Source organism: Convolutriloba macropyga, chromosome 10 (genome assembly GCF_964194025.1).
Source record: "Convolutriloba macropyga chromosome 10, txConMacr16.3, whole genome shotgun sequence".
NCBI lineage: Eukaryota > Metazoa > Xenacoelomorpha > Acoela > Convolutidae > Convolutriloba > Convolutriloba macropyga.
In genome coordinates this window covers 42,419,556-42,433,096 of record NC_134477.1, presented here as the reverse complement: position 1 = coordinate 42,433,096, position 13,541 = coordinate 42,419,556, and the positions used below count along the sequence as shown (strand labels likewise).

General features: G+C 37.1%; 1 protein-coding gene across 1 annotated transcript in view; it reads left to right on the top strand.

Annotated features, from left to right (window-relative positions):
• Positions 1 to 12,262, top strand: part of LOC142348556 (uncharacterized) — a 29,880-nt gene extending 17,618 nt beyond the window's left edge. Inside the window, exon 4 of the mRNA XM_075399942.1 lies at positions 11,960 to 12,262. Coding sequence (XP_075256057.1) covers positions 11,960 to 12,114 — 155 coding nt within the window. The 3' untranslated portion in view covers positions 12,115 to 12,262. The remainder of the gene's footprint in view (positions 1 to 11,959) is intronic.
• The last annotated feature ends 1,279 nt before the right edge of the window (positions 12,263 to 13,541 follow it).

The following is a 13,541-nucleotide window of genomic DNA, read 5'->3' as shown; positions in this document are numbered from 1 at the left end:
AACATCATATTGCAAATGTACAATTGCGAAAATTGATGACTTTTCAGAACTTTGTGTTATGTACTTAGGCCTCAAGTATTCGATAACAAACATCTCTCAATAACGGTTTTGTCTAATTGAACTACTTTTCAGTTAAAATATTTCTTGAGGATACCGCATGAGCCTTTAAAATTATTACTTTTTGTGCGCTGACACAAGTTATATTTAAATAAAGTTAATGGAAGATTGCAAACTTGCTCTAGATCATCAGCTATTCACAATGCAAATGTGGACTCTTCAAATGCAAATCAGCGCCAAAAACTGACTTGAAGATGCGCTGAAAAGTTGAAAGAAAGGCACTGAAAACCAGTGAATTTTCAAAAAACATTAACGTTGATGAGAATCGATTTCATTTAAGAATTGCACAGCAATGTGAATGCATTCCTTTTAAAATTCCATCGCACTTCAGCGTTTTCTTAGTTTTCAGAGTTTTATACCGATAATTTCGAAAAATCAGCATATATCAGCGCATTTAAAGCAATTCAGTGGGTTCAGCTCATTTTTTGCTTAATTTGAGCACCTTCAGTGGACTTCCTAATGAATAGTGCGCTGATATCTATGGGTCACTCAGAGCTGAAATATTGAAAAAATATATGCTGCGTCCGATCAACTTTTGAAAGATTTTTCAAAAAAATTACTGCATTGTAACATCTTCAGATTTTTTGAATTTCGGCAGCCCTGGTGAATGCTGTGACCACCGGTCGGCTATAGGTTATATTGGCTCTTTTGAGTCACTGCCTTAGTACTGGTTAATGCACCCAGCAAAACCCCTTTTTTAAATTGTTTATCAGTACATTTTCAACGTCAGATATGTAGAGCCTATTTAAATTGGTAATTTTTATGATACTTCAACAGTCTCCGATTGGGAAAATCTCTTACTTATTGTCCTATCCAATCTTTTTTGAGGTTTCATACTATATAATTTCGCATTAGTATGTAAGAACGGCGCGGAATGTGCCAAAAACTATTTATCAAATGAGCTGAATGCGCTGAGATGCGCTTAAAAGCACTGACCTTTGATAAAATTTCAGTTCAAAATATCTTAATAAAAAGATGCGCGCAAACTTAGTAAGAAATGCATTCAACTTTCAGCTCATTTCATAACTAAAATCACTGGCTTTCAACGCTTTTTGGCACTGATTCCTGAATTTTGTACTACTTCAATTGTTCCAACATAAACGATTACCGTTTTGGAAGGAATGCGCCCAAATACGCCGAAATGCGTTGAAATTGTGTAATAAATGCGCTGAGGTTGAGCGCATTTCTTACTAAACACTTTATATTTATAAAATCAAATTAAATGGGGACAATATCACGAATCAATGGCGCAGTGGATTAAGTTAGGTCTACGGCTCCGAAGAGCAGCGTGCGAGTCTACGTCAACGCTAGTTTCTCTGAAAATTCTGTGATTTTCAGCACATTATTATTTAAAGTTTTTGGGCTGAAAATTCCAAAAAATCAGCGCATTCTAGCGCATTTCTTACATAATTTTTACAAAATATCTCGACCCGAGTACATTGTCTGAAAGTAACCCGCATCTTAGTGGGTATGTCCTTATATCCCCCCCCCCCCCCGGCTCAATTATCATATTAATACAATAATTGGAAGCTGTAATTTCGTGGGGGATAATTTAAAGACCCCAAACGATCTTGTTATCCTTAAATAGCTTCATCCTGAGTGAAAAGGTTTTCAAAAGGTCCTTTTTTTCGCCGATGGCCCATAAAAATAGGTGGATGGACGTGTGAAAGAACTTCTCCGTAATTTTGTAAAGGGTCGTCATGTGAGTCGGCATTGCTGGTTTCGTTGATTATGTGCCAGCAACTCTATTGTAATTGATCACTCTGGATCATTTTCCACCTGATTCTCGAAACTGATTAAATAAATTCCGACGATAACCAGTGAAAATCAAAAAATGAGCTGTGTGTAAAAATAGGTTCGTTTCTACTTCGTTTTTTTTTAGGCAGGCGAACAGTCAAGATCAGACATTAGCTTCTTTTCGAAGTTTTCCCCCATTTTTACATTGTTTTCACGTTACTCATTTTTACCTCTATCGCTTCTGGGCAGCCTGTCCCTAAACAGATAAATGAGAAAAGTCTCAATTTTAATGCCAGTCATTTCATTATCAGTAAAATTTTTATAAAGTAAGATTTTTATCAGCAAGATTTTTGGACATATGTCGTACAGATTAGCAATCTGTAGATTGAGTTGATTCGCGGTGCCGATTTATTCAAACTTAGTGTTCCAAATTGTGGGTTGATTCGCGGAGCGAAATGAAATTTAATTTTGATGCTTGTTGTATTTATATTCCGAATACAGAATTATTGTAGATTTGGCGGAGCGAAAGTTCGTTCTCTTTTTGAATGAGTATTTCGCTTATCGAAATACGCTTCATTTGTGTCTTGTTAAAATTAAGGCTTTTTGCAGAGCGGAATCTAGTTTAAGAGAGAGACAACTAAATTGAATTCAGAAAATGAGCAGAATGATTCCGAATTAAGATTAACTAAACTGATCAACCATTTGTTCACAATACTACATTTCCAATTGCGGCAACTTAAAATCACGAGACAACATGAACAGACAAAAGATATCATACACGGGATGTAAACAAAATTAAAATTGTGAAAACATAAGATTTGATCTTCAGAACAAGAACTAAATGATGAATGAAATAATGTTAAATGAAAATGAAGTAAATTGATTTAAATTAAAATGAACTTGATTAGCTCTACCAAATCAATAGCCACCAGACTAGCATGTACTATTGTACCACATTTCCCCCTTGACGAAAATAAATGACAAAGTTATTTATCAGAAAATTAATAACATATGTACTGGTTAAATAAGTAATACTATAATGTTTTGGATCAGAATTGTTTCATTTGTTAAATGTCAACAGTTTTTTGGTTAAATGTTTTAGTCGCTATCACTTTCATAATATCTTTTGGCTTCGCCGACTGTCATCGTTGATTCTGGTCCTTCGTAATTGGGCGAGACGTAGAATTGTGTAGGGTACGATTGTGTCGGTGAACATGTGCCGACTGTAAAGTGAGATTCGCTTTGTTGGGTTTGGGCAGCGGCTGTCTGTATGGCGGAGATTATCGATTTGTTTTGGATTTGTTGTTGCTTGATGATTTGTCTCCTTTTGTTTCTCGCAATTACACCAGGACTGGATGTTGTAGGGGGACAAGTTTGTACTGGTGTGACGGATTCATCTGGTTCGGTAACCGAGGGTGTTGAACGTTTTCGTTTCAAAGGAATTAAAGCAGCTGAAGCTTTTGTAGCGACTTTACGTTTAGGTCTGCTGGGTGGCTCCGCTATAACAATTGAAGTAGATGGCATCTCAATTGGCACCGCGAAATCACTTCTTATTTCGGCGGGTTGTTTTGGCGGTGCTGTTGTTATCGATCTTTTTGGTTTAGTGGGCATTCGTACCCGAAGAGCGCGTGTGACATTAGAATGTATAGAAGAAACTGCACTGACATCATCGGCTAATTTTCTGTGCTTCATGCGTTTTCCTCCCTCTAGCTTCTTCCTTAACTCTTTCGCGTGATGGCTGATGAGTTCCTCGGTTGTTTTTCCTGTTGGTATCTTTGGTCGTCGATTTGCGTAGACCTGTAGTTCGGTTTGAAGTTCGGCTTTTGTACCAAATTTCGCTAAGTCTGATTTTCTGATAGTTACGTCTCTTTTTCCTGGTTCTTTAATGACTGAGGTGAACGTATCCGCTTTTACTACCGAAGATCCAGGCGCCAACATGTCGTATAAGCCATCGAGGCTTTTCTTTGATCGTTTCGTACGCGGTCTCTTTTTCGCAAGTTTTACTTCTAATGAAGCTTCTGTGCGTGGAACTGATTGTCCAACGTCTGGGTGGGGAATCACTCTTGATTCCTTGTTCGGATCCTTGTTTTTTTCTTTTTGTCGCATATTTGCTCAGCCTATCTTTGTTCGTTTCAATCTCTGTGTCACTGCGTCCGTCATTGTTCCAATTTTCATCAGCAATGAGTTCATCCCATCGGACGGTCTCCAAATCTAAATAATTTTTTAAAATATTTTTGTAGGTTAGACTTTTTGGGTCCAGTTTAACCGTTATATTACTTAATGGAGTATTCGCCTTTCTACCAAAATGTGCCTCAAATGGTGATATATTAATAGTCTTTTGACGGCATATTCGGAGCTGATAAATTATTGAATTAATTGATGCTTTCACATTGAATTGATTTCGCGCCGCCGTTTTAATGCAAGCTAAGCGATTCTTGATTGTCTGAATTAGCCTTTCAACTAAGCCAATTGCTCTATGATCGTGTATTGGAGCTTTGGATTAACTGTATGTTATTTTGACTACAAAATGTTTTAACTTGTTGTCCCGTTTGGCATCAAGCTTGATCCAATCTAATTGTACGGGGTATACCGTGTAGCAAAACATATTCTTGAAGAAATTTCAAAATATTATCTGCATTAGCTCTATCAAATAATTCTGCTGTTGGAAATTTTGAAAATCGATCAAAACATGCAAGAAAGTAAATCTCTTGATTTTTTTTCATTATAGATTGGCCCTCCCAAATCAATTTGATTTTCTTCATTTGGAACTTTGCATAATTTTAATGGTGCCCATTTATTAGCAGGTATGATAGATTTTAAATTTTTACCAATCTTAACACAAGGGTTGCATTTTGCAGTTTTTGTAGCTATGTCCCTGTGCATATATGGCCACCACGCGTGAGTTGCCATATCGGTCATCCCCCATGTTCCAGGATGAGTTGCGTGGATGGCGTCAACGTATGCGTCTTTGATGGCATGGGGAAGGGCTATCCTGTCGTCGATGCAGACACATCCATTCCTAACATGTAGATCTTTCCAGAAGGAATGTATATAGGGTGATATCTGCTTGCATCGGTCCTCATTTTTGGTCAGGATGCAATCTCGTATCTCTTTCAGAATCGCATCCTTAGTTGTAAGGCTAGCCATCAGGGAACTGGAAAAGATCTTTGAGAGAGCGAAATTGAAGGAGTCCAAATAAAGATCATCTAATGAAGGCGAAGTGACTGTTGTCGTATCAGTGGTAGGGGTGATTGGCGTCGCGGGTACTGCTTGGGCTGATGACGGTCCTGCTTTGTCTGCAAATCGTACTCTTGAGGGCGTCGATTGTTTGACTTGCATCAAAGTTTCATCGTTGGAGTTTGATTGAAACATCATGTAGACTTTATTGAATTTGTTTGCGATTCGTTGGAAAATGTTTTATTCGAGAAGCGACTGTTTGGTAGAACGATTCAAGGCAAAAAGCGAGTGAAGAATGTTAGCTGTCTCGATTTGAATATCGGAAATTAAGTTATTTGGTGTTAATTCGTTAAATGAGTTATCATTATTCGTAATTGTAGAATATTCTGGATTTCGCGGTGCGAATTCACTGCACAATTTGTTAGAGGAATTTGGATTATTTGAGGCTCGTTTTGTAAGCGGATTTCGCGCTGCGAAATCGACGTAATTTTCTGCATTTAATAAGAAGCGTTTCGCACAGCGTTTAATTACATCCAATTTTGCTACTATAAATTGCTCGTCATATGTAGATATATTAACGGCTTTTTGTTGCGGGTCGCAAAAGATATAATCCCTTAATCCCATTTTTGAGCCGGGGAGATGATCAATTGAAAAATCAAATGGTAGTAATCGATCTACCCAACGTGTCAATCGACTATTATAAGATTTGTTAGATCTGTTCTCTCTCATGATTGAGAGAAGAGCCCTATGATCAGTAATTACAGTAAAGGGTTTGCCGTATAAATAATATTTAAAGTGTTCCACGGACCAGACAACACCCAAAAGTTCGAGCTCATTTATGCTATACCTGTCCTCAACCGAATTCAAGAATCGTGACGCGAATGCTACTGTATGCCAACCATTAGGTGTTCTTTGTTCTAATGCACGTCCCAGACCTTTACGTGAAGCGTCGCATTTAATTCGTGTTTCTAATTCCGGATTAACATGTTTGTTTTCGGTAGTTTTCGCAATTTATTCTTTAATCAGTGAGAATTGTTTTTCATGCTCATCTGTCCAGAGAAATTTTGTATTTTCTTAAACAGAGGTCGGAGTGGGTAGCATAGTTGTGACAAATTTGGGATGAATTTTCCTAAATGGTGTACTGAACCCAAAATCGATCGAATTTTTTTAAGATTCGTAGGTGCTAATAATTTTCTGATTGCATCCGTTTTGTTTGATAGTGGGGTTACACCTGATTGCGTAATATTATGTCCAAGCCATTCAATTTTTTCTTTTTTTGCGAAGTGACATTTTTCAAGATTTATTCGGAAATTTTCTTGATCTAATTTTATTAGACATTTACGTACTAATTCGAGATGTTTTTCTATTCCACCTCTGCTCACTATCAATATATCGTCCAAGAAACAGAAAGTATTATCCAGACATGCGAGAGTGCAATCAATAGCTTTTTGAAATTCAGCTGGCATATCCGTAAGACCGTAAAATCCAGTTTTAAAGCGATATGTGCCAGTCATATCTCCGCTTACGATATTAAAGTTACAATGGCGGGCCGTATCACTGTGTAACTTTAATTGACTATAAGCGTACTGCAAATCAAGAGTTGTAAAATAAGCAGTATCTTGCGGCGCTGTTGACAGTGTTTCTGAAATCGTTTGAATTAGTGAGTCTATGTTTGGCATTTGATACTTGTTTTTGTGATTAGCTTTATTTAGAATTTTGGAATCTAGTGCTATTTTGATTGAGTGATCATTTTTCACCGTAATGATTATTGGAGAGATAAAAAATTGATCAGAACAATTGGTCAGTTTTTCTATATGTCCTTCGTTCAGCAATTTTTCAAGTTCAATTTTCAATTTCGTTTGAAGATGTATGGGCACTTTTCTTCTTTTTTGATTTGTTACTCGATAATTTTTGTGAAATTTTGAGTTAACCGTGTGATGTTTAGATTTTCCGATTCGTGAGATCAAATCTGGGAATTCTTTTGCTAACGACCTTTTAATTGCACAAGTTTGATCTACGTTATTGACTTCAACATTCGGGCAAGGTTTCTGCGATATTATTATGCCTAATTGATCAAAAAGGTCTCGTCCAAGAATTGGTCGGAAACCATCAGCTACGACCGTAATTTTTGCTTTCTGGATTTTCCAAGCGTTGCATCGAACTGGCGTTTTCAAAGTGCCTAGAGTTTTTACAATGTCATTAGAAAAAGACTTTAGTTCTAACGGTTTTTTCTCTGACCATTGTGATTGCGGACAATTATACATTATATCTTTAGCAAGCAACATATTAATAATAGTGCAACCACTGCCGGAATCAAGAAGCAAATAACAATCTGTATTTCCGGTCGTTATCATCATATTTTTCAGTGCTGCTTGCGGTGAATTAACATTTTCTACTGTCGCAACATAATTGTCGTCCGAAGAATCATAATCCGAATTAGTTTGCTCGTTGTAATTTATATAATTAACGTTTTGACTTTCCTGACTTGAATTTTGATCTGTAGTTTCAGCAGTTTCTATGTTATTAATACGATTATTTCCTTGTGTATTTCGTGCAGTGTTAAGTTTTCTTCGACATACCTTTGCGAAGTGGTTGAGCAAACCACAGTGATTACATTTCTTACCCATAGCTGGGCAAACCTGGCGATGTGTTGGCGTGCAAGACTGACCACAACCACGACATTGTCCAACTGATGCAACGGTTCACTACTGTTCTGCCTGATTGATTTCCACGCACATTCGCGCCGCGAAATCGATTGAATGATTGTATTGCGTTTGCTGTACTGCCAGTTGCACTGTTATTGGATGATATTCTCTGCTGGTTCTGGTGGCCCATTTCCATATTGACTGCAATACTGAGTGCTCTTTCTGGGTCAACTGTATCTTTGAGAAGTTCCCGTTGAATATCATCATCTTACATGTTTGTGATGAAGATGTCCCTGATGATTACCTCCTCGCGATTTTCAAAATCACAGTTTTCAGCCAATTCTTTCAAGATGCTGTAGAATTGTTCTACTGTTTCGCCCTTTTTCTGCTTTCGAGAAAAGAACACATATCGATCGAATGTGATAATTCGCGGACGGATAAAGGCAATCTCCATCATCTCCCAAAGTTTGAGGGTAGACAGGTCATAGATATTGTCATGAGGAAATTTTTGTGTTAGCAAACGTCTTCCCTCTGTACCAATGTTTAGGTATAGGAGAGACACTCATTTTTGATCGCAAAGATTCCATGGCCGTTCCCCGCATAGTACTCCCGCTTCTGTTGTCTTTTGACATTTTAACTCCCATTGCAACTTCAATTGACTGTTTCGTATCTGACGGTTTTTCTGCGTTTCTATTGTTGAATCCTCAATTGCTGTTTCGTACTTTGGTTCCGCTGGTAGTCGAACCGTCTTAGGTTTTGGTTGTAACAGCGTGTCCAATGTGATATTCTCACGTGTTTGACCTGGATCCGCTATTTTTCCCATCTGATTGGTGGGTCCGACGTTGGACGTTCCCAAAAAGGTTCTATCGACAGTGGTGTTTTTCGAGATTCTCGAGCTGACTGCGCCATGTCGTACAGATTAGCAATCTGTAGATTGAGTTTATTCGCGGTGCCGATTTATTCAAACTTAGTGTTTCAAATTGTGGGTTAATTCGCGGAGCGAAATGACACTTAATTTTGATGCTTGTTGAAATTATATTCTGAATACAGAATTATTGTAGATTTGGCGGAGCGAAAGTTCGTTCTCTTTTTGAATGAGTATTTCGCTTATCGAAATACGCTTCATTTGTGTCTTGTTAAAATTAAGGCTTTTTGCAGAGCGGAATCTAGTTTAAGAGAGAGACAACTAAATTGAATTCAGAAAATGAGCAGAATGATTCCGAATTAAGATTAACTAAACTGATCAACCATTTGTTCACAATACTACATTTCCAATTGCGGCAACTTAAAATCACGAGACAACATGAACAGACAAAAGATATCATACACGGGATGTAAACAAAATTAAAATTGTGAAAACATAAGATTTGATCTTCAGAACAAGAACTAAATGATGAACGAAATAATGGTAAGTGAAAATGAACTAAATTGATTTAAATTGAAATGAACTTGATTAGCTGCACCAAATCAATAGACCCCAGACTAGCATGTACTTTTGTACCACAACAAATTTGGCTAAAATGACATAAATATTTCTGATTTCCAATTGCTAGAAAGGCAATATATGCAGGAAGCAAGAGACGGAGTTGGTTCAGCAAAATTTTTTTCTCAGTTGACAGAGGATTTTAGCAGTGCTACCAGCGACTTGATTGTTCTTCAGCAAGTCATACTAGTCCCTCATAACTGTTTTAATTCTTTTTTGAAGCATGTAAATCATGATCTCATCAGTTTTCTTACTTCAGCCCATCATCAACGCCTTTTGCGTTAAGTTCACGTTATGTGTGGGTCTGGAAAACAAGAAGTCAGCAAGTCAATGTTTCGGGAAAAACGGGAAAAACCACTTCAGAAAAACCTTTCCTTTTACAAATCAGCGATGCAATCTTTTCCCTCTCAGAAATGAATTGATGAAAAAATTCCACATTATCTGCCTTACCAGGAAGAAAGTCACAATCTGAAACGAAAAAAAATCAGATTGTTAATGAGAATCCGTGGGCCCACAAATATTCAGAGAGCATCAGATACCATACCCGTAACTATTTCTCAGGTTTCAAAGGGTATTGCCCTACAAAATTTCTTCCATCTGGATTCGTCTTTTCCAATCCCATAAGTTGATTAAAAACAACGTATCTTGCTCTACCTTAGCTATATTATCGCGCTCTTTTCTTGTCAAACTGACTGTGTGACAGCGTATTGCGCAGCTAGCCAAAATAGCATGCAAATTCATGTTATAAGCGTAAATCTTTTTTAATCGAGGAAGTTCTGAGTCTCCCAAATATCTTCAAAAAGACCTTTCGCATCGAGTCTCGAGCTTGATGTTTCTGAATAGCTGTAACGCAATTTTATATTGCAGCATAAAACATTTTCAAGAGTTTTTTTTATATAACGTTAGCTGCTGAAGTTGTAAGCCATTTTATTATTGTATTCTATTAATAAAATAACAACTCCCTACCGTGATCACTGTTCACAAATCCACTAACTACAGTTTACTCTGATCGTCAGATGAAGCGGAAAATAATTTCTCAAAGTTACTGATAAAATTGTATTTGAATATTGAATTCACCAAAATTATTGGTAATAATGAATAACTACTGAATACTTTTCTTGAGGAAAAAATACTCCCCCCCCATAAATAATTCACACCTGGTTTTGCTCACATTAGGTAATACATTCTTTCTCGTCAAACCAATAAGAAGAAAAGCGATCAGCAGAAATCAAAAACATGTCTACTTCTGCCTTTTCGACAAACACTTCCCTAGAATTTTTACCAGCATAGATAAATGTTTGACATCCTATATTACGTAGGAAGATTATGTTGGTCTAACTGCCATACATAACACTAACTTAATTCCTCACTGGTGCAGACTGAACGGGTTTTCTCTCTCTGTTTTCGGGTTTTCACTGGTGTATGGAATGCGGAATTTTCAATTCCCTTACTCCTGCAGTGTTTTCCGGAGTGCCATTTGGGACTTTTTGCCATTACGTCTTTGTGTTGCTCAATAGATTCTAGATTTTTGTAAATTTTCACGATCATCTTTTCGCCTCTTCAAGAAGTAAATATGAACATATTAACTGTTAGTATCAGCAAAACTCAAAATAAACTTTTGAATGTTGGCTGATGTCTGACAAAGGGCGCGAATAAACATGAACTCAATGAGTCAAAATATTTTACGCCATATTCGGACAATTTTTGGGGACAACCATTTCATTATAGTTTTTGAGTCCTACTCATAGCAATTCGAAATAATGGCTGTTATTTCAAATGTCACCCTTTTGTTTGTACACCAACATTTTTCCACACGTTAAGCAAAAATCACAACTGCCAAGTTTCTGGGGTGGCAATGATAACTGGTTCGAATAAAAATTATAATGTTCCTAGAAAAGCCAGAGCACAAGTCACACTCGGAGGGGAACAATACGTTTTGAAAAGCTCATTTGCTGAAATTAGTGACAAAGCTAACATTGTAGACAAACGTTAAGAAATCAAAACAAAATTGGCCAATTTCTTGATGCAAAAATTGGTGACAGTAGCAATATGCCCTTGTTGGCGACTAATCCACCCAAATCAAAATACTAGATTAAATCAGCGACGAGATCAAAGGAGTAGAATCAATAAAGTGTCATCATTTTACGCACACTTAAAATGCGCAAACTACGGACGTAAATATCAGCCTTTGAGCTTGTCACCGTTTTTCGCACTCGCTTATTTTCCTGATCTTAATACATGTGTGCAGAAAACAGCGACTATGCTGAGTATTTCGACTCAGTAAGACATGGTTTTAGTTTTGTAATGAACTCAACTCCTCTGGGCGTCAGGGAGCATTTTTTATCAAACCAGTTTTCTGGATTTTTTTTTCTGTGTGACTCATTTGTCATTTGTGTGGACCAGATCAGGCTTATAATAATGGGAAAGAAAACTTTCAGCTCAAACTTGTTTTCGCTCCATCTTTTCTTCGCGGTCCCTTATAGCGTCTCACTATGGCTTTCATAATAAATGAATCAAAAATGAACCTCGTTAAAACTCTAGTTGAGAAAATCTGATGCCTAGAACTCTTTTGATATCAATTGAACTGTATTTTACATTAATTGCAGGTAATCTGAAAAGTTTTACTAGACTGTTCAAAATTGTAATCGACTGTTTAATGCAATAATCGCGTGAAGCAATTCTAACTTTTACTCATGTCAGATTTTCGAAAGTAAGTCGGTTAAAATAAAAATTTTACAATCTGATATCAAATTGCAATCAATTAAGAAAAATTATCTCTGCTAACAACTCGCAATTACAGGTGATAAACTTGACGTGAGAGACGAGATGTGCACAGCTCAGAGCTACCCTACAGATCCAGCATACGCTGGCCTCGATGATTACCCTTGTTCAGGGTACCAGTTGCACTACCCACTATGTTTGTATTATCCACCCAGACCCCCAGCAACGTCGTAGAAAAAATTGGGCTATCTCAGCTATGGGTTAACACTCTACTTCCTGCACGCGCACAATTATATGAACTGCTTGGTTGCACCGGTACATATCCAATTAAATATTTTCTTAACATGTAACCAGGAAATTTAATTGTACTTGACATGCTAGATTTTATTGTATCTCTGTATCGCGTAAGACTACATTGTTTGAACAAAGAATATTTCTAATGATGCCACACATCGTGGCAGAGTTTCTTTATGGTCCTCATCAAAATAATGAAGCCAAAAATTTCATTTTCGACGCCATTCGACGCGAATTTCTCATAACGGGAGCATTACGGAAGATTTAATGCATCAGACCTCACGGAACAGAAATTCATATTACAAGTCCAAATAAAAAACAATGTGAAAACCATACATGTTCTTAAGCATAATATTCTGTCACAACAGATGACTATTGGCTGCAACGACTCTTCTGCGATAGGATTTCCAGGATTTTTGGAAGAGGTATAAATTGCTTACTGACTCTTTTGACTAACTTCACCGCACTTCACTGTTGAGAATATAATGGATCAGGGTTCACAAATTTCGAATTGAAAGCAAACTTCATTGAACTCAAAAATTTCTTTTTGATTAATAAGATGATTTTAATTCCCGGCAAAATAAGTGTGTTAAAACGTCAGCCAGGTTGAGGTCCAGACACAAATTGATTTATGATTAGACCGAGTCGAGCACACACCCGTGTGTTCCCAGACGGAAATTACAGGGCCTGGATTGAAGTTCGATCGCACTACAGTCTGGAACATAGTCTGGTGATGGTCTGATCAGAGGTCAATTTGGTCTGAAAAGTCTGATCATAGCGGATTCGAGCGCACTTGCGTCTGATCATAATATGACAAACTCATTTTCATTGATGAAAAATTAGCCAAGTTTTGAATGGTGCTTCAAAAGATCTAACATTACTAACATATAAGAACTAACATCTAATATCAAGACATCACTCTCTGATCGGTTTCGTTCAGTGAGAGGCAAAATTCAACAGAGCAAACTGCTATTGCACTCTATTGTCGTAGTAATATGCTGCTGATTATTGCTATATTAAGTAAAAACGAATTCAACTTTGTTCCATTGGTTCGGTTTTCACTTTCTTCTTGAAGACCAAACAAAAAGTGTATATTTTTATGCAATTAGTCCGGTCATACTCTTATCGATACAAAAACAACTTTGGAAGTTTCGAAAATACTTTTAAATTTATGTGCTCTGATTTCATGTTCGGATTTTAGTGACATGACCAACAAATTTTGCGGATTTTCGGAAAAAATCTAGCTGTTTGCCTTAAATGTGTAAAACACAGCTAACCAGGTTGAGGTCCAGACCCAAATTTTCGTCTGATCAGACTTGCCAGACCAAAGTACTCTCTGATCAGACTTTCCAGACCCAAGTTACCTC